This window comes from Scardinius erythrophthalmus, assembly GCF_964197995.2.
Source record: "Scardinius erythrophthalmus genome assembly, chromosome: 8".
NCBI lineage: Eukaryota > Metazoa > Chordata > Actinopteri > Cypriniformes > Leuciscidae > Scardinius > Scardinius erythrophthalmus.
Window position 1 is genome coordinate 6,936,667 of NC_138228.1, and position 21,895 is coordinate 6,958,561.

General features: G+C 35.8%; 2 protein-coding genes across 4 annotated transcripts in view; one reads left to right on the top strand and one right to left on the bottom strand.

Moving 5' to 3' along the window:
- plin1 (perilipin 1) overlaps positions 1-18,213 on the top strand; it is a 36,261-nt gene extending 18,048 nt beyond the window's left edge. The window contains exons 3-9 of one of the 3 annotated variants that reach the window (XM_081372813.1): positions 268-463; positions 2,281-2,363; positions 2,461-2,725; positions 6,454-6,635; positions 7,016-7,156; positions 9,178-9,369; positions 16,711-18,213. In XM_081372813.1, coding sequence (XP_081228939.1) covers positions 268-463; positions 2,281-2,363; positions 2,461-2,725; positions 6,454-6,635; positions 7,016-7,156; positions 9,178-9,369; positions 16,711-16,983 — 1,332 coding nt within the window. In that variant the 3' untranslated portion in view covers positions 16,984-18,213. The remainder of the gene's footprint in view (positions 1-267; positions 464-2,280; positions 2,364-2,460; positions 2,726-6,453; positions 6,636-7,015; positions 7,157-9,177; positions 9,370-16,710) is intronic. The other 2 variants (XM_081372815.1, XM_081372814.1) reach the window with 2 other exon arrangements.
- LOC308694958 (ras-related and estrogen-regulated growth inhibitor-like protein) lies at positions 18,180-20,813 on the bottom strand. Its single transcript, XM_081372817.1, has 4 exons — positions 20,641-20,813; positions 20,453-20,506; positions 20,299-20,375; positions 18,180-19,466 (listed from the first exon to the last, which is right to left on the bottom strand). The coding sequence occupies exons 1-4, from the start codon at positions 20,711-20,713 to the stop codon at positions 19,041-19,043; spliced, it is 630 nt and encodes a 209-aa protein (XP_081228943.1). The 5' UTR covers positions 20,714-20,813; the 3' UTR covers positions 18,180-19,040.
- Between the last annotated feature and the right edge of the window lie 1,082 nt (positions 20,814-21,895).

Sequence of the window (21,895 nt, forward strand, 5' to 3'; positions counted from 1 at the left end):
TGTCCTTCTGCTGATAGCTCAGTTTTTCTTTCTTAAGGTTATCGTCTTTCACTTTTTTATATGAATGCATGTGTATGTCTTTTTGAGGGTCACTGCTGTTTATCAGCAGCTATGAAAAGGTAGGGGCTAAAAAAGTTAAACTGGATTCAAACTGGTAGAAAGCTAAATAAGAAATATCGTTTATATGCATGATTGTACTGTTGTAATGCACTTTTTCATGTGAGAGTGCAAAAGTGAACAAGAAGCATGACAAGTTTTTCCTTACAGAATGTATTTCTTCGAATCCTCAATCTTCGATCTGTCAATGCTGCTGTCGAATCCATTGAGAAGACGTACATCAGTACGAAACAGTCTCATTCCATCATAAGGTGTGTGTGTGGGCTGTATGAGAAAGGTGTGAGTAGGGCTGGCAGCTTGGCTGTATGGAGTTTGCAACCTGCCCTCGATTTACTGGAGCCCCAGCGTAAGTCTTCAAATCTTCTGTATTATTATTATTATTATTAAAAGTCATTATGCTATTAAACTGGTTTAATCCTCCTAAAGCATTAAAAACTTTATACACCTTTTGCATCCCAAGGTCTGTTTGGACCCGGTGGAACATAAGCTTATAAAACGGTCAATGCAAGAAAATATATTTTATTTGAATAATATATTAGCCTACATGAAATTTATCAGAACATATAACATTATAGTTATAGTAATATTAGTAACCAAACATTATTACTCTGACATATTTTCAAACAAAATATATTCATTTTACATACTCTTTTACATTCATATAAAATGTAATGAATATAATGAATGAATGATGATGAAAAACAGTTTGAATCTCATTTTCTTTCTGTAATGTTTCATCAATACCTGTAGGTGGCAGCAAAGTGAAATGTGTTTTTTCTTTTCTTTTCTTTTCTTTTCTTTTCTTTTCTTTTCTTTTCTTTTCTTTTCTTTTCTTTTCTTTTCTTTTCTTTTCTTTTCTTTTCTTTTTTAAATTTAGTCTTGGTCTATGAACAAACACATTAAGATTATTATTTTATTTTTTTGTCATTTTATCTTAATTTCAGAATTATTGTGTGTGTATGCGCTAGCATGTAGTTTATAACAGAAATGCAGCTCCAGAGGAAGGAAAAAATGTGTGTGAGTGTAGGAAAGAAGCTAAATGCATTTTACAGAAGTAATTTGAGACAAATCTAACTAATAGACGTTAAAAAACAGCATAATTTCATGTGTAAAGCCACAGTTCACTTTCGGGTCAAAACAGACCTGAACGCAAAATGTGTAACAATTCAGTTTAAATGGCTATATCTCCTAAATTTTTTTGTTAAATAATATGAAGAAAAAAAAAAAAGTGTATTTTGACAGTCTTAACACACTACTAAAACCGAGCAGCATAATATCTTATTTTTGTATTGCAATCAAGTCTGTTTTAGTGAGACCCTGCAAAATAATTAATCTGGTGAGCCTTTAATGGTCTTAAAAATGTGGATATTGATGCTCCGGTGGGGGAGAGTCTGTCTTCTGACATGTCCACTATAGTGGATGCTGTGCTTTCAGGTCAATGTTAATCTATCAGTTTAGTGACCTGTTTATTGCACTGCATGGATGTCCCTTACTTGACAAATTCATTTACATTTAATAGTGATCTTAATTGATATTAAAAGATAACAGTAACATATCATTTATTTAACTTGAACAATACGCTACTAATAAATATAAGTGCTGTTCATTTTTTCCTGTTTTTCCCTCCTGTGTATTTTGAACAAAAATATTTGTTACATGAATTCAAATACAAGTTGAGAAATGCAATGCAGCCAGGGTTATAGACTGGAATTGCAAAACTGAACTCTGGTTTGTGATCAGATCAATAATTGGGCAATAATGTTAAATATTTGAACTCTTCAAGGACCAACTTGAGCATTACACAAGACTAATCTGCCGAGAGACGTAATTACATGTTACTAGCACTCTGACTCACCAGTGATTTCCTTCTTGTAGTGAGCTAATGGTTTGATATTTTGTAGTCTGGTATAATCCACATTCAGTATATGTAACTGCAGCATTATCAAAATTTGTCTGTTATAGATAGGCCTACAGTATTTAAACTAAATATGTTGGTTTTGTTGGGAGTAACAAAAAAATCATAGATCTGAAAGAGCCATTTTCATTAAATGAATCAGCATATGCTTGCAATAATGAAAAATGTGTTAGTAGCCTATGTTTGAATGTTTCACTCTCAAGTTATAAAATGTAAAACACATTTTTTTTTTTTTTTTTTATTCATAGTTGTAGCAGCCAATTCAATGGCCTGCAGAGGACTGGACCGCCTGGAGGAGAAGGTACCGGCCTTGCAGTCTCAGCCTACTGAGGTAATGTGGTTAAAACTGCTCACTAAGTTGTTAACTATTCCCTTTCTGTTGGCAGACATTTAAAATGCCGGTACTTTGTTTGCTTGTCCCACAACAGCTGGCAGCAAATATCAAGGAACTGATGTCTTCAACTCTGGAAACCGCCAAAGATGGTATCACCTGTCCGATCAAACAAACTTCTAACGTTGTGTTGGGCAAGGTATCTACTGGGTACCAGCAGAGCAAGAATGCCATAAGGGATGGCATACAGTATGTCCTTAACAGCAAGCTTGTGTACCTGGCCGAGCAGAGAGCCAACAGGGCTCTAAGTCTGACGGAGAACCTGGTCGAATATGTCCTTCCTGAATCTTCAGCTGAGACAGGTATTCAAATAATGTTATATGCTTATTAAAAGAAAATCATATTTATAAAATAATTTCAATGCGGCAAAGTGCATGTGCTTTTATAGCTAGACACTAGATGTCAGCGAAACGTTATTGTTAAAGTCCTGGAACATGACTTTGTATATGTGCATTATCATTTAGACATATTTTTCTCTCTATTATTGAACCATGTCTGTATGGAAGGTCATTACTGTTTTGGTAAATCATTATTATGAAACAATGACAAAATGACAAAAAGTGGTTGACTCAAATTTCTAACATAAAAAGTAAAAAAATAAACTTTTTTATGCCATAATTATCTCATAAATTTTTACTTTGATGACATAATTTCGATTCTCCAAAGCATTGTTCTCTTATGTGGCAGAAATATGCTTCCATAGTTGAACCATGCATTCAGCAATTTTGTCTATTCTGTTAAATGTAAATATTGTCTTTGCAATTCTATTTTTCCTATCAACTATAGTCATATAAAAATGTTTTATTGTGTTGTGGACTCTGTTGTTGTGTTTCAAGTCATAGTCACAGATAAAGTTAATATAAAGTTCTGGATTGAATAAGTGTTGATCTAGTCTAGTGACTCATTGCCTGGAAGAACTACTATACAGTAGTGTTGTTTCCTCTTTGCTCTCTATTTATTGTAATATTTCATCTTTAAGCGTCCACCGTGTGTCTGTTCCTCTACAGAGATGTGTCCGGAGGCACGTGTTCACATTCATGGCTTCAAATTGCATCATTTGTCAATAGGATGTTTTAAAGAGGGTGTTTCATCACATCATAATTTAGCAACTCTTCCTGTTGTACTTCACTTACTAAATGGTGTATATATATATATGTATATATATATATGTATGCATGTATGTGATTACTGAAAATTAAAATATAACAATAAAAGCTGTTTCAAAATATAATAGTATGTACATAATATTAAAATAAGACTGAAAAGGAGAACTGTCACCTCTCTGAAGACAAAGTGTGCATTAGATGTGCTCCTGACCAGTGTTAAGGGATGTTACTTTTAAAAGTAATGCGTTATAATTATGCATTTCTTTATGAAAAAAGTAAGTCTGCGTTTTAATGGAAAATATTGTATTCCATTACTTTTGCTCTACTTTTTCTCACCTAGGCTTGGCTTGCTTGCTTGTTTTTTAAAGCTTTTGGCACATTTAAAGGACCTTTCACACCAAAAGCGTGAAAGACTTCAGCTTTTGGCCCAGGATCAGAGAAATCTTTTAGGATTTTCAAAATTTGTCTCAGATGGCCGAATCATAGCCAAAATCGAACAGTGAACCCGGCTTTAGACACCTTTCTGCTCAGAGGCAATGATTCCTTTAATTGCTTAGAAACAGAAACGTTTCCTGTGTACAGCTCTTTTTGGTTATCCTTTGTTTATCAGTGTCTGTAAAAGTGTGTCAAATGTGGTAATTCCTTCCTCACGAGGCCCTAAAGAATCAGCACGTTGCCGGTTATTTCTATCCCAAAACAGTTTTCATGGTTGTGTCTTTCTGGGGCCATGTTTAATGGTACATTCAGCAGAGGGAATCTGTTTAGTGTGTGTTTTGTCTGCCTTTGTAAATTGAATTGGATTGCATTTAGTGTTGGTTATAGAGCGAGAAGGCCTGAATGCTTCTGTAGCCTGGAGCTTACTGGTTATGTGTCATAATTACATTGGGTGATGTTTGTTCTGTTTACATAGAGGAAGTGCTTCCTGAGGAATTTCTCTTTTTAACCCTTACATCATCTATGACATGAAGATTTAGTGCTCCCGCCATCTTTTTGTTTTTGTCATTTTCTAGCCCGGAGGAATTCATTTCCCCCACTATATCGGAAACTGGTGCTAGTTGTTACAGTGTTGTCACATACCGGGTAAAATGTGAAGCCTGCACAAAACAATTCATGGAAAAGCAACAGTGTAAAAGAAAATATGAAAAAAAAAAACATGAATAAAATCATAGCATTGTTATAGTTGACAAAAATTAAGTAATTAGTAATTATTTAAAATACAGTAAAAACAGTAGCAATGTGAAAAATTATTACAAGTAGAAATAACAGTTTCTATATTACATATTTTAAAATGTAATTTATTCCTGTGATCAAAGCTGAATTTTCAGCATCATTACTCCAGTCTTCACTGTCACATGATCCTTCAGAAATCATTCTAATATGCTGATTTGATGTTCAATTATTAATAATTGTTATATTATTAAATAATATATATAATATTATTTCATACAGTAATAATATTATATCAAATGTGTTATTAGGATTCTTTGATAAATAGAAAGATCAATGAACAACCTGTATTTGAAACAGAAATCTTTTGTAACATTATAAATGTCTTTGCCCACACTTGATCAATTTAATGCATTCTTACTTTTCTTTTTATAATCTTACTGAGTACTAACCCCAAACTTTTAAATGGTATCAAGGTTTCCACAGAAATATTAAACAGCACATCCATTCTCAACATTGATAATAATAAGACATGTTTCTTGAGAAAATCAGCATATTCAGCTTTGCCATCACAGAAATCAATTACATTTTTAAATAAAAAACAGTCATTTTAAATTTACATCATGTTTTTACTGTAGTTTTGATCAAAAATAAATACAGCCTTGGTGAGCATAAGAGACTTCTTTCAAAAACATGTCAAATCTTGCTGAACCCAAACCTTTTCAATAACTTATTCTGTCTGTTCATTCCATTGTTGTGTTTTATTTCTGCTGCTTAAAGGAACTGTAAGCGCTCTGTGATCCTTTTCTACGGAAGCGTATTGCATTCACATGAGAAAAAAAAAATCTACTCTGTTTTTCTGAATTAATGAGTTAATTGTCTCAGAATTACGAGATAATTTTTCATGAAAAAAAAAAGTTTTTGCTCTGTTTTTCTGAATTAACGAGTTAATTATCTCAGAATTACGAGATAATTTTTCATGAATAAAACGTTTTTGCTCTGTTTTTCTGAATTAATGACTTAATTATCTCAGAATTACGAGATAATTTTTCATGAATAAAAAGTTTTTGCTCTGTTTTTCTGAATTAATGACTTAATTATCTCAAAATTATGAGATATTTTTTTCTTGAAATAAAAATATTTGCTCTGTTTTTCTGAATTAATGACTTAATTATCTCAGAATTATGAGATAATTTTTCATAAATAAAAAGTTTTTATTATGTTTTTCTGAATTAACGAGTTAATTATCTCAGAATTATGAGAATTTTTTATTTAAAAAAATTTGCTCTGTTTTTCTGAATTAATGACTTAATTATCTCATAATTCTGAGATAATTAACTCATTAATTCAGAAAAACAGAATAAAAACTTTTTATTTATAAAAAAATGATCTCATCATTCTGAGATAATTAAGTCATTAATTCAGAAAAACAGAGCAAATATTTTTATTTCAAAAAAACATTATCTCATAATTTTGAGATAATTAAGTCATTAATTCAGAAAAACAGAGCAAAAAGTTTTTTTCCATGAAAAATTATCTCGTAATTCTGAGATAATTAACTCATTAATTCAGAAAAACAGAGTAGATTTTTTTTTCCTCAAGTGAATGCAATATGCTTCCGTACTTTTCGCAGTCACAGAGAGTGAGTGAATAAGATGTGTGTGTTTGAATCTCTATAAAAGAACATGAAAGCAATATAAATACCACCCTTCCGCTTATTATGTCCTCACATAAGATTTTTATTTTATTTTTTGCAGAGGATGATGGGAGTATGAGAGAGCAGGAGCCTGATGTTGGATCAGGTCCCAGTTTCAGCAGGCTGAGAGCGCTGGCCGACACCATCTGCAGACGTGCCTTTGAGAAGACCGCGGCACAGCTCCAGCGCTCCAAACGTCAAGGTCAGGAACTGGTCACACAGATCCCTGGCGTGAGTCCCCTGGTAAGCAGCAAACAGTATTCAAGTGTTAGTTTGTCCTTCCAACGAGTACAAAACGTGGCTTCAGTGTTGAGCACATGCTTCCTTTTGAAGTGTTTGAAGTGTACAACTCTTCACAGCCTACAGCAAATTAAGGGCCCTCGTTTTGGAAACCACAGTTGTGCATACCGCTCGCTCAATTAGCACACTTAGTACACCAAATTACTACACACTGCAAATCCAGTAGACTCAAACAGAGAGCCCAGTAAATCAGGCACATGCATTTTATTTGCATTAAAGTATATACAAAATCTATCATCTTTACTAAAACTAAAAAATGTATAAGCAATAAACAAACAAAAAAAGATGTGTGTGGTGTAAATGTTGATTTTGTGTTCTTTAAGGTTGAATATACCATGAAGACAATGAAGACTATAGGAGGTGTGATACTAGGACTCCCGAGCTCTATAGCAGCATTTCTGAAAGATGGGCAACAGCACGGTCCTCAGGAGGAGATGACCAGTAATGAGCACGAGAAGCTCCAGGTAAGTGGATCTTTTCAGCATCACTAGTTCTAGTAATGTAAGATTGTAAATATTTGCCACTTACATAAACTTCAAATATTGACCTTTTTAGCTTCACTTCAGTTCTTAATATTTTAACCAAACATTTTCTGGCTAGCTATTTATGTCCTGCGATTATACCATAAACATTCATACGCCTCATTGAACTTCTAAATTTCACTCTTTGACCTAGATTATTTGTTTGAGTGTGTAGGCATATATAGTCTTAAAGGGATACTCCACTTTTTTTGGAAATAGGCTCATTTTACAACTCCCCCAGATTTAAACAGTTGAGTTTTACCGTTTTCTAATCCATTCAGCCGAACTCCGGGTCTGGCGGTATCACTTTTAGCATAGCTTAGCATAGATCATTGAATCGGACAAGACCATTAGCATCAAAATAGGTAAATAACGCAGCGCCTGAAATAGGTCTAATAGGTTAGACAAACTTAGTCCTGGTCACGTTGGAAGTTACTGAGCTGGGGACTATTTTCAGGCGCTGCTTCATATCATTACGCCTGCTGGACTCATGGTACGGCAGCAAAGTTTCTTGATTATTACGCAGGAATGAGAGTATAGTTCCTAGCCATATCAGCCTAGAAAATCGCAACTTTTCATTTTCCGTCGGTCTTAGTACACGATGTAACTACAGAAGAGTCAAGTTTTAAATAGGAAAAATATCGAAACTCTTTGGTCATTTTTTTGAGAGAGATGCTAATGGTCCTGTCCGATTCAATGATCTATGCTAAGCTATGCTAAAAGTGGTACCGCCAGACCCGGAGATCGGCTGAATGGATTCGAAAACGGTAAAACTCAACTGTTTAACTCTGGGGGAGTTGTAAAATGAGTGTTTGATTTCCAAAAAAGTGGAGTATCCCTTTAAGGTGCGGTCACATTTACCATTGTAAATGTTGCCGGTGAAACTTTTTAAAAGGTCATTTTAATAGGAATCTGTGCAATCAGGGTAGGGTTGCACCAGCCGTTCGTAAGTTCTTTCTTAAATTGGAACGTAAAGTCCACACTAGAGGCTTAGTAACTACTAGCTAGTTTGTAACTAACTCTGAACTTTATTCCGTTGCACCATTTGTTCGTAAGGCAGAACGTAGCTAGTAGGTCGTAAGCTCTCCGTAAAGTAATGCGTAGTCGCATAATATGACGTTTAGCCTCGGTTATCCAATAGCAGCCTTCAAATACGTGAGCAGATGTTGTGTTGAAATGCTGTGAATTTCAGTTTATCCTTCATTATTTTGCCTCACGTTACTAACGGTAAAAATAAGTTTCCATTAAATACGATACTTGAATAGCATAAGTGTTTTTATATGTAACATTCAGAAACTGTATTGGAAATGAAATGAATAAGGATCAATAAATAAATATTGATACAAAAAGCATAAGAGATTACGTTTATTGATTATGACTGATATTTCACATGGACATGGACCGATGCACACAGCGACGTGCTGTTTAGAATGGGTTTGTGTTAAAGATAGCCTCTAACAAAGTAATCTTTTCACATAATGTTCTCTCTCTTAAAATGTAAGCGAGTGTAAATGTCTGCATTATCATATATGTATTAAGAATTGAAGTTTGTCAGGTAAAAGAAGAGCTTATTGATGCAGTTCAGTGTGTTTGATATTTAATACATATATGATAATGCAGACATTTACACTCGCTTTGAAAGTGACTACTGTGTGAGCAGTGCTTCATACACCGCTACACTATTGACAATGGACTGTGGACCTTTTTTACCAATGTCACCACACCTTTAAAAATGCATTGTCAATGGTCATTTTTATTGATGGGCATGGAGATTTAAGCAATATTACATAACACTTTCATTTGCAGTCCTGGCAGGAAACCATTCTGTGGTATATTATATTATTTTTACTATACATTTGGAGAGTAATAAACAGATCTCCATAAAAGCGTAAGAAAAATGTTGGATTGTTTGTTTGCTTAATCATCCTTGCACACCTATATTAAGATGCTATTTTTTCTTGCAGAGTAATGAGCTGCCGAGTCTGGTCCGTGGATTAGGGCAGCAGTTACTTAAAGTCAATGAATCTGTATTGGGTAATGTAAAGAGAACCCCTCAAACCAGTTTCAACTTGGCTAAGGATGGAGTCAACATAGTCCTGGGTTCCTTTGGCGCAGTCAGGGAGCGAGCGCTGCACAACCTTTCTTATTATGGGCTGGTGAGTGAGTCTTCAGGTTTGATTTGATTTGGCTCCTCACGTGCTTTGACACGTCTGAAATCTAGTTCACGTGGACTCTTCACATGTGAATGGACCTTCTTTAATACATACAGACACAAACAAACACACACACCTCAACCTCATCATCACCAACGCCTGCTGTGATCACACACACAGCTCTGCATAGCAGGGGAATATTTCCTTCATGGATTCTGTCTAGACTGAGAGCGGCATTGAATTATTTAAAAGTTAATTAAAGAGGTTCATAATTTAAGAAGTTAGTCATTTTACTTCACAGAGCCGAATTTAAGCATAGTTCTCAAATTTGATTAGTCGAGTAGCCGAAATACAGTACAATATCGTACTTGGATTATTCAGTTATCTGGATTTTACGGTTGATGATTTTACATGATTGTTGGGCTCTTCGAAGCTCATCCCGGAGTTGCTGTCATGGCAACTGGTCCGTAAACTCGAACTTTCTCGGGAGGAGCTTATTTTCTGTCCCAGCCACTGCTACTTAATTACAAGAGTACCCTATTCCCTATTGAACCACGGACAATAGACACAGCCAGTTTTACTCATTGAGAGATTTATTAGTGAGAGAATAATGCCATTAGAAAAATGTTCTTGACCCTTAAGAAACTTTAATGCTGTCACGCAAATCTGCTTCACAGGTCAAATAAAATGAATTGCTAATAACAAAATTGAACTAAAAATGTAAAGCTTTTACAAATAGGCTACTAGAAATAGTGAAATAATGGAAATAAATGTAATCTTAATAATTGTAGTCGCTTGGCTGTTTCCTTATAAAGCTCCAGAAATGTTTTCGTCAGGAATCGGTTCTTTCTTTCAGGAGACATGCACTTTGAATTTTGCAGACATTTTACATTTGCAAACAGCTATGTAACTCACTGCATGGAAGATAATATCTGAAAAAGCATAATAGGAGCACTTTAAGTCTATAGTTCAATAATTGGTGAAATTGAATTGATACATTTTAATCCTATTTTATAGTTTATTGTCTAGCGGGTTAAGTTTTACTTTCTTTGAGAAGACAGGGCACCCGGCGCAGCACAAGCACGTGTGCAGACATGTTTTCGACCCATTTGTGAAGTATTGTGTGAAGAGGAGATGCACACATAAGGATTTAATCAAAAACAGACGAGTCTAGATTATAGATCTGATCTGACTATTTTTGCAGGCAGACGAGGGGCTACTGTTCACTCTCAGAAAAAAAGGTACAAAAGCTGTCACTGTGGCTGTACCTTTTCAAAAGGTACACTTTTGTACCTAAAGAGTGCATATTAGTCCCTCAAAGGTACATATTGGTACCAAAAGTGTACATATTAGTTCCAAAAGTGTACATATTAGTATCTAAATGGTACATTTTTAGAGCCTTTTTGAAGGGTACTGTCCCAGTGACAGCTTTTGTACCTTTTTTTCTGAGAGTGTTCCTGTCTGGGTTTAACAACTTTTAATAATGCTTTAAATGTAAGTAGTAATTGAATAACAGGTTATTTATTTTAGTTTCTTTCTTTTTTTTAATTTATTTTATTTACTATTCAAAATAGGGTCAGTAAATTTTTTTTTTTTAAAGAAATGCATACTTTTATTCAGCAAGAATGTATTACATCAGTGGTTCTCAACTCCAGTCCTCGGGACCCGTTGCTCTGCACATTTTGTATGTCTCTCTCTTATCTGACACACTCAGTTCAGTTCATGGAGTCTCTCCTGACAAGCTGATGATCTGGTTCAGGTGTGTTAAATAAGGGAGACATACAAAATGTGCAGAGCAGTGGGTCCCGAGGACTGGAGTTGAGAACCACTGTATTAAATTGATCAATTTCAGTTTCACAGTTTTCAACATTGATAATAATCAGAAATTTTTGTTGAGCACCAAACCAGAATGATTTCTGAAAGATCATGTGACACTGAAGACTGGGGTAATGATGCTGAAAATTCAGCTTTTCCATCACAGGAATAAATTACATTTTAAAATAGAAAACAGTTGTTATTATTATACTGTAACTGTGGTGTACTCAGGAACAGGCTGAAGATGAAATAATAATAACACTCAAGAATCAGCTAACAAGCAGGGAAACACACGTTAACACGACAGTAGATATTACAGTGACCGGACAAGGAGTGCAGGAGAAGGAACAACTCGAGTAGTGAACACTACAAGGATAACCACTAAACACAGCTGACGCACATTACACAATTAATAATGACGGTAACCAAGGAGACAGACGAGTAGGGGAAACTGAACAAAGAAACACGCTGAAAGTCCGTGAACAAAACTAAACTGAACTGAATGTGACAATTTTTAAAATCAAATAAATGCAGCCTTGGTGAGCAAGAGACTTTCAGTCTTACCAACCCCAATCTTATAAACTGTAGTGTGCATTTATTGTTTTTATTATTATTATTATTATTATAAATTTTATATGTAATTATTTATATTAAAACACTAGTGTTTGTAGATTATGAGCATTTGTAATTACTATGAGATACTGAAGTTTTAATTTGGTGCAACGTGCATTGCATAACAAGTCTAAGGGCCATGTTTAGAAATATGTTTGGAAATCAGATCGGCCACTGGCCTTTTTAGGCTCCACTGGAGATCTCAGGAATGGCACAGGGATATTGGATTACTGGAATTTTTGAACAGTTACAGTGCTATGCATAAGTTTAGACACCCATAGTAAAGTTGACTAAAAAGAGGAATAAAAAATCATCTTTTGGAAATTGAACTTAATGCCTTAATTTAAAAAAATAGGAAAAATCCAACCTTTAAGGGCACCAATTTTCTTTGTGAATGAATAATGTATCGTAAATAAATAAATGTTCTTCCTTAAAATACAGGGTGCATAAGTTTGGACACCCCAATGTTAAATTCCCATAGAGGCAGGCAGATTTTTATTTTTAAAGGCCAGTTACTTCATGGATCCAGGATACTATGCATCCTGATAAAGTTCCCTTGGCCTTTGGAATTAAAATAGCCCCACATCATCACATAGCCTTCACCATACCTAGAGATTGGCATGGTTTTATTTCAGTTAGCCTAATAGCTGGTTTGATTTGCATTGAGAGATGATCTTATGGAAAGTACTCCATGCCAATCTCTAGGTATGGTGAAGGCTATGTGATGATGTGGGGCTATTTTAATTCCATTCCTATTTTATTTAAATTAAGGCATTAAGTTCGATTTCCAAAAGATGATTTTTTTATTCCTCTTTTTAGTCAACTTTAGCATGGGTGTCTAAACTTATGCATAGCACTGTAACTTAATTCTTTGTCATTTTTTATTTTTTTGCAAGAGGGTCCACTTAAGTGCCGAGTGTTTTATAGTTCACACATTCCAGACTCCCGCAAAGCTTGACAAAGTCTTTATGTGAAAATCAATGTAAGATTGTCACAGTGTGCCCTCAATGGTATTTCATATTTTAAATATCATGAGGGCACACTGTGAAATTTGTATATACTGACTTTCATATTGACTTATTTACTTTAAAATCAGACTCTCCGTGGTCTGGTAAATATTAATATTAAAAAGAAAATTGCTTTTATAAGAAGCTAATCTCTTTTGTTGTCAGTTATCTTCAGTGTTATCCATTCATCAGTTATTATTATTTTTTCTATAGAGTCCATGGCAAACATGTAGGTAATGACAATGCCAGATAACCACATATCCGAGAAGTCAGTTGACGTGGAGACACATAATTTAAATCGTGACTAATCAGTGCGTTCTTGGATGTTCTTTTGGTGACTTGTCAAACGTGGACGGATGTTATTCGGGGAATTGGGGTGTACGAATGACGTTCTGGCATTGTCTAACTGTCCTCGGCCTAACCATAAGTCAAGTTTATGCTTATGCTTTCATTGAAATATTAACAGCAGCTCAACTATTTTTAACACTGATAACAATAATAAAAGTTTATTGACCAAAACAGCAAATTAGAATGATTTTTGAAGGATCATGCGACACTGAAGACTGGAGTAATGATTCAGCTTTGCATCACAGGAATAAATTACATTTTATAAAATATTAAGATATCAAACAGGTATTTAAAATTGTAATAATATTTCATAATATAACTGTTTATTACTGTACTTCTAATCAAATAAATATAGCATTGGTGAGCATAAGAGACTTACTAAAAAATCTTCATTAAGAAAATAATACAAATAAAAAGAATATAGAATTAATAGAACAAATTTGATTTTAGTGTCAAGCTTCCCTGAGCTTAAGCAGAATTGATTTTATTTTGACGATAATGAAGTCTTTTTTATGTTTATGTAACTGCTCTAATGCAGGTCAAACTGAAATGTTAAAATGAATTCAGCCATAAAATATTTATTGCAATACATTCTCATTCTTTATCATTCATATTTTGAATAATTGCACAGTTGGCTTTCTGTCACTGCAAAATATATTATACAAAGACTCCCTAGTTTCACAGACACGGTTTAAGGCTAGTCACTGACTAAAACTCATGTTTGATGTGTTTTAACTAAAAGCAGCTCGCACTGACATCAAAATATGTGACAATGTGTATACCAGATGAGATCAGAGAGAAACGTAATGAATCATTCAAAGTTCCCCATCGCTCTTCTTGCCATATTGGTCTGGGATTCCTTGAAAAACAGCAGGCGAGTCTTGTTGGAAGATGTCCACCAGTACAAACCCTACTGGTTGCTTCTGGGAAACAAGGTCTGATATTGTAATTAGCCACAGACCGTTTGCACAAACATGTGAAGTGAAAAGACTGGGCACAGAGGTGTCGATTACATCACAATACCCAGAAAGCAGCTGGAAGATGACGTCTGTCACACAGCGAATTGCACACAGGCAATTTGACTCAATGCTTGTGAGTGCAGTTGCATAATGTCAGGATTCGATCACTTCAGTCTGGTTTATTCTCAGATTGGTAACAGAGCCCTGACTCTCAACTGTATTGTCGTTTTGTGTTTGCGGTTCAGAGTTAGCTTGAACCGTGCGCTCTTTTGTCAGTGTAATACGTTGTATGTTCGGATCCTGACACTTCTATCTAGCTCGGGTTCGGTTCAGTGTTGGGGTTCGGACATTCATGCTCCATGTTTTGTCTCTTGTTGCGAGGCACGGATTGAGTGTTCATTCACTCGCTGTGTGCTCTTGTCTTGTGTGTGCTCTTGTCTCGAGTGCCTGGTTTATGTTTTCATTGGCCAGGCGTTCTTGTGTTGTCATTTTCTACGTAGCATGTGTAACAGAGGCCAGCTAGTGAGAGTTGTGGGAGTAAACCTCACTCCCCTGATCTCAAGAGGTGCTGTAGTGACAGATGTTAGACACTGTGGTCTTTAGCCTCTTTGTTAGAGCGCCCGCTTCCCATGTCGGAGACCTGGGTTTGAGGCCCGCACAGAGAGGTGCAAAACAAGTGCTTTGTTTGAAAAATTTATTTTGACAAAATAATACTATCCAAAAGAGTGTTCACGTAACAATTTCCGGTCTCGAGTCAACACAACACGCATGCTTTGTTGTGCTCCCCCTACTGGATCGCAGGTCAATATTTTCACAAATAAAGTGGTAAATTATGTTTTTTGTGCGAACAGAACACTTGTGTTGCTTCCTAAAATTGAGGTTAAACCACTGGAGGCACATGGATTACCTTAATTATATCTTTCTTATCGTCTGGACCTTGGAGGTCTGATGGAGGGACTGAAAGCTCTCGGATTTCATCAAACATATCTTCATTTGTGTTCTAAAGATGAACAAAGTTCTTACGGGTGTGGAACGACATGAGGATGAGTAATTAATATCCCTTATCCCTTACCTGAAACCTAAAATTCACAAAACAAAACAAAAATTCTGGTTTTTAATCCTTTCCCCAGTAATTAACTAGCAAAATGCATTGATTTTGCTTTAGCGTTGTATTAAAACACATTTAGAGAGTTTTGGGAACACTTGATTGCCTTGGTATCTTTGTTACACATATGTTGTTTTAAAAATGTGTGTAGACTGAGAAGTGAGTCATGTCTTACAGATGATCTTATCATTCTATAGAGATCTGGGTTGTTTTGTCTGTTGTTGTTTTTGTTCATGAGCTATCTGTAGAAGTGAGAGGGAGAGATACGTTGACGCTTGCGTCTGCGTGTTTTATAAGGATCTGGGTGAGTTTAACTGAGTGGAAAGTCTGGAGTGGAAGATTTCTGATAGCACCACAGTGTTAAGAGCGAAGAGCGCCGAGGCCACACGTTACTTCACGTTCTAGCAGTAGATAAGGTGCTCTTCTCTGCCTGGCTACAGATCATTTCACAAAAACTTTCTTTGGCCTTTCTTTTCCAATTTTTGTGCCAGAACCACTCATTTAGGCGCTGTGCCATAAACCTTTGCCTAGTGTACGATTTTTTTTTTTTTTTTTTTTTTTTTACTTGGTTTGCTGTTCCAATTTCTTTACCAGAACCTTGCCAGTTAGGCCCCTGTGCCATAATACTTTGCCTTGTCTTTATACCTTTTTCTTTTTGCATTTTCTTTTTGATTATATTTGGCTGTGTTTTCTTTAATGTTTTCCGATATCTCTTTACACAAGTAGAAAGAAGAAAGTCCTACAGGTTTGGAACAACTTGAAGGTGAAATAAATATTGACAGAAGTTTCATTTTTGGGTGAACTATTCCTTTAATGAGGTGGATCTTAAGCCTTCACTGTTGCTCAGAGCTCAGTCACTTAGACTTTGGAGGCAATGGAGGTCAGGGAACGTGACAGAGAGTTGTAATTGGCCACAGACAGACCCATCCCTCCCTAATTAACCCCTGGCCTGGGACTGTTTGGGATCCCATAAAATAGCAAGACAAAAAGAGGAGACTCCAATAGGTCTGGCACCAAAGTTACTCTGCCCTAGAGCAGCTGGCTGTCAGTCCACATATGGGGAGATGTTGTGTGACTTGTTCCTTCCTGATGGTATTTTCAGGGACTTTTTGTATTTTAGAGAATCGTTATTCCCCAAATACTAGGTTTACAGTGTTATAGTCAAAAATGATTTTGTGTTTGAAACTAGTAAAAGAGACAGGCCAACCGCATTTAGGCCTAGCCATTGAAAACAAAGCTATTATTCCACAATATTCCACATACAAGTCCTCATTGTGAAGTACAGTACAACTCTTTGGCTTTCATTATCATTAATGTCTGACAAAGAATATGTTTTTCATTTCAGCTGTACAGCTCTAGGACATTTGCATATTTTTTACTACTCATGCGTTCATGTGAATGAACAGTAATTGACGGCCAAATTCCATAATCTCTGCTACCTTTGAGATCCTTCACATGTGGAAAACTAAAGAATGGCTTTTGTTTTCTTTCATAACAGATTCCTAGGCGATCTTCCAAGCCAGGAGGTTCCCAACTGGCTGGGAAAGATGGAGCAGAAGAATGTCTGAGTGGCTCCCTGGCGCTGGAGTCCAGTTTAGGAGACCACATGCACAGTCCCAGTGACAACTCTGAAATGCCACCTCTTAAGACTAAAGAGCCCAAAGAGATATCGGAGGAAACCCGTCAGCTGAAGAAGAAGTTAATAAAGCAGATTCCTATGCAGCAGAAAGTAGTTCTTGGGGGTAGCAACAAGAAATCCTCCAACCACTGATCCTCTAGGAAGAGTCTGACAGATTACACCAAGATCTCCTCCTCCTCTTCTAACATTCACACAGTGCCGAACGGCAGGAACGGCGAGTGAGAATGGAGCGATGGTTTTTAAAGTCTCAAGTCAGTGACCTAGTTATACATGTGGAGGCTCTGAACCGTTTTTGCATTTATTTTCTATAATAAAGCAAATGTATTTTGTTGTGCACATAAATCATTCTGGAAAACTAATATACAGTACTATTGTTTAAAAGTTTGCGGTCAGTAAGATTTTACTATACTTTTTTTTATTATCAATGTTGAAAACAGTTGTGCTGCTTCATATTTCTGTAGAAACCGTGCTTTTGTTCAGGAGTCTTTAAATGACGGTCAATAGAATAGCGTTTATTTTAAAATGATAATATTTTAAAACATTATATATGCCTTTACTGAAACTTTTGATCATTTTAATGCATCCTTACTAAATTAAAATATTGATTTTTCAATAACAAAAAATCTTCCTGACCTCAAACTTTTAGCTATAGTGTAGCTAAGAGAAATATCTTTAGTAATAATAAAATGTGTGTTGTAAGGAATATACAAATGTTTTGCATTATTTGTGACTGATTATATAATACTAACTGTAATTGCAGAGATATCATTAATGACACAGGGCAAATCCAGACTAATTTTCAATGATATTTTATTGTATCAACAGTCACAGCAATTGGTGATCATACATTTTTTCCAAAAGATTCCCTTGCAAAACCAAGATGTGAGGAATGAGATTTTATCATTACACAACAGGTTCATTAAACAAAAACTGCACAGTTGTGACTCATTAAGTACCAGTATAAATTATTTGTCATAATAATTTTTTGTTGTTGTTGTTGTTGCCATGTCACTGCCTCTATTAGTTTTTGAGTGGACAATGTGCTCGATGAAAAAGTCCTCAGTTTTTATGTAATGACAGTTACAGCAAACCATTACAGCAAAGGTTATTCAGTTCTTTTAGATGATTTATGCAACACATACAGCATAATAATTGAAGAGAATAGCCTGTGACTGTTTTGAGCCTGACTTTTTCCATATTTTAATATGAATAACAGGAATAATTACAACATTTGCTGAGCTAATCCTCTTTAGTCATTATATCAGAATGAAAGAGCAGATCAAAATGTTTACATGCATACTTGTAATGTCTATGTGGTCTATAAATATATGACAAATAAATACACATTTATCTGTCAGTTGCACACCATGTATTCACTCCATTTGTTTCACTTTATATTTCTATTGGCAATCTTTCATCCACTGAAGTTAACATACTTTGAAATCGAATACATGATTTTGGTGTAACAATGTATTCAATACAAAAACAGCATATTCATATGCTGATGATTGCTCTGTGCATTGGCATTCAAGTCTTTATGTGATTTATTATATTTTGTAGCACAATTACACAGTGTGGTCTGTTCTTCATAAAGCACTTGACCAGCCTCAGAAAATAAGCTGGGAAAAAAACACATTGTGCTGTTATCTGAATGCAATCATCAAAACGACCTTGAGCTGACGACAACTCCTCGGAATGATAATACTGTGGGAGACTTATGTATTTGATAAATGTAGCAGAAGACATTGTCGTCTTGCGTCTGCTTATATTTTTAGAACACAGCATTGAATCATGAATGACTCCCACGGCCGTCATCACCAGAGTGTTTTTACCTGTTTTCAACACTCGTCGTGATTATTTGCAGAAGCACTGAAATCTTTCCTGCTTAAAGTAAGCAAATGAGATCATACTATGGAATATTAACTCCACTTTTGATTGCTATAATCTGCTACCACATAGCATCTTAAGCATTGTATTGAGAACTCTCCACCTTCAACACATTCTCAATGGATGCCATCAGTTTAGCAGACAAACTAAGACAATCTCATTGTGGAAGGTCCAGCTGTAGTCATGTGAGAGATCCCGGACTCTCATAGGAGCCACAGCAATAGTTCGTCCCTCTTGATGGTTTAAAATAGGTCGTATCAGACCACATTTAGTAAGCTTTATTTCCAGAGCTCTCGCCAGCTTCACAACGAATCCGTTCGCTTGCGGGTGAACACTGCAGACATGCTCTTCACAATGCCCTTGATGCCTGCTAACTTTTTCACAGACACCCTGGACTCCCTGATGCGATCCACCAGCCCGTGGAAAACCATGAGGACGCTGTGGTAGTTCTCAGCAGCCGAGACCTCATAAAACTGACAGTCGGCAGAGAGCGCCAGCAGCCTGCCCTCCTCGCTGAGGACCGTACGGCGATGGTGCAGGTCTCTCTTGTTTCCCACAATAACTATGGGCATCTTCTCAAAGCCCAGAAAGTCCTTAGCGGTTTTGATTGTTTGGATGAGTCTGGAGACTGCGTTGAAACTGGCTCGGTCACAGATGCTGTAGACCAGCACAAAGCCATCTGCCCACTGGACTCTTTTCTCACACATCAAGGATTCGAAGGACAGGTCCTGATGAGAAGACAACCACCACATATTTATTCAACATTTCAGATGGTTTATTTATGATTTTTTATTGACTAACAGTAGATAACAGTAGAAACCAGCCTAATCTGAATTGATGGTCTTAGCTGGTTTAAAATGGTTTCCCTAGCCTGACAAGATCCTAACTACTTCTAAGAGTGTGTTCACACTTGTAGTTTGGTTCGCTTGGTTAATTTGCTCCGGACCAAGAAATAAGGTCACCAATTTTGAGATGGAACTTCTCAAACATCCAAAACAATGCTGTGTGCTGGGCTAAATGCGCTTGTTGTATGTGTCTAGCCTACATATGATGGTATTTTGACCATGCTAACTTGTGAAGAGCTAATAAAATGTGTAAAGAATTTAAAACAGTGGCTGGAATCCCTCCATCAGCGAGGAGATTCGGTTCTGATGCCTATACCCTTGACGAGTTATCAGCTGGTTAAATACCATCATATGTAGGCTACACAAATACAACGAGCGCATTTAGCCCAGCACACATTGTTTTGGATGTTTGGTAAGTTCCGTCAAGACCGTCATGAAATATACGTAATTAAAGCCGACCAATCAGGTTGTGAATATCCTAATGCCTTTAGGTTCTGTATCTTTAGTTTTGGTGTTAAAATGCCAATGTGAGCGTTAAGCAGACCAGGACTAAATTGATTTATTTTTTGGTCCGGACCAAACTAGGCCGGCTAAGACCAGCACGTCATCTTAGAGGTTTATTCTGTTTTCTTCACTGGGGGTATCTGAAAAGATTAAATAGTTGACAAAAAAGTTAACTTGAATGTTTACAACAGTTTCTGAAACACTGAATCACCTGTGAATATGGTGCATCCCATATATTCAGAGTTTGCTCTCGTCCATCCACAACGACATTGTGAGTGTAAAGGGACTCTGTGGAGAAAGCATAGAAGTTAGTAAAAATGTAAAAAAATGTTAAAGGTAATGTATTAGTGAATAGGGCAACATACCAATATCCCCATATTCCCCGATGAATCTACGAGTCAGGAATCGGACGATAAGTGCTACAAAACAAACTTGTATGAGCATTTGCTTAGTTATATGGCAAGATGTTAAAAAAGTTACAAAAGATGACTAAAGAAAATGAAATGCATTTTATGGATGTATATTATAGTATATAATAATAAAAAAAACTTACCAGATTTTCCAACATTGTCTGTGCCGAGTACCACGACGTTTGCATCCATTCTCTGTCCGTTTAGTCTAGTCATGTCCTTCAGAAAGATGCTGCGAGTCGAGTGATCCGATCTGGCGCGCGTCCGCAGAGACAACAAAGTTGAGGAGAAGGCGGAGCTTAGACGTGCTCGCTCCCGTGACGCTGATGTTCCCGCCGGTGAGTTTCATGAACTGAAAAGTCTCAAAACAAACACATCAAATATCCTTTTGCATGACCGTTGGCTTGAATGATATAAAAGAGATGAATGACGATAACTAAAATTTACATACTTTGCTTAAACGGAACTGTCAATACTTTTGCTGTCATTTTGTTTACATTGTTCAGAAATTGAACCTGTTTTAGGCCACAAGGTGGTGCGAGTAGGCTATTGAGGGTTAGAAAACAATTGCTTTTACTTTTATGTGAAAACACCTGGTAGGTTTTTGTATATAAACTGTATTAGAGTTCTGAGTCAAAAGTCACAGGCCTATAATAATGTTTGTGTATTCTACAAATTAAATCTAAAAAAGCATCATTTTGTTATGGCTTGCTATTGTAGGCCTATTTTAATGTCCTCCTGGGACCCAGGATAGACTTAGGTCCACTCTAGTGGACATTAGGCTATATTTTAGTGAATTTCTCTGACACCATACATGTCCTGTAAAGAGCACATTCAGGACTTTTCAGAGATACCAAATGTTTGGAGGTTTCACCATGAAAACAACTTATCCTTGGTCTTTAAAAATGTCTGACATTAATTTAGTGATCAAATATAGCACTCTAATGGAAATATGATAATATATTGTAATTATAATTTAAATCGGACTACTTTTCAAATTGTATTTCATAAACCAACATCTCAGGAAAACGTTAAATCATGTTTATCAGGCATTTTGGGAGACACAACAAGTGAATATGGAAATGAGTTATACATCAATATTCCTATGAAATATTAGATATTATTATTAAAATGATTCTAATTATTACTCCAATTATTACACTTCTTTTTTCATTAATGTTGCTCCAAGAACACATTAATGTGCAAATTATATACAGTGTATAGATACATTTCATTAAATGGGAATATTAATTTATGGCCATTTTACCCACATATTGCATAAAGTATAATGGTGTATCAATTCATTCCATTATATCTTTCATAACATAGTTGAGAATCATCTTTATACAAATTTTAGTTAAAATAAATCTTGAAACCCCAACATTTATTGGTGATTGA

What these genes read in the sequence shown, in the direction of transcription:
- LOC308694958 (XM_081372817.1), bottom strand. Translation starts at nt 20,713, where the DNA reads ATGACTAGACTAAACGGACAGAGAATGGATGCAAACGTCGTGGTACTC. An exon ending in CGGGGAATATGGGGATATTG is followed by an intron (nt 20,376 to 20,452) that starts GTATGTTGCCCT and finishes CTTTCTCCACAG; the next exon opens with AGTCCCTTTACACTCACAAT. An exon ending in GGGATGCACCATATTCACAG is followed by an intron (nt 19,467 to 20,298) that starts GTGATTCAGTGT and finishes TCTTCTCATCAG; the next exon opens with GACCTGTCCTTCGAATCCTT.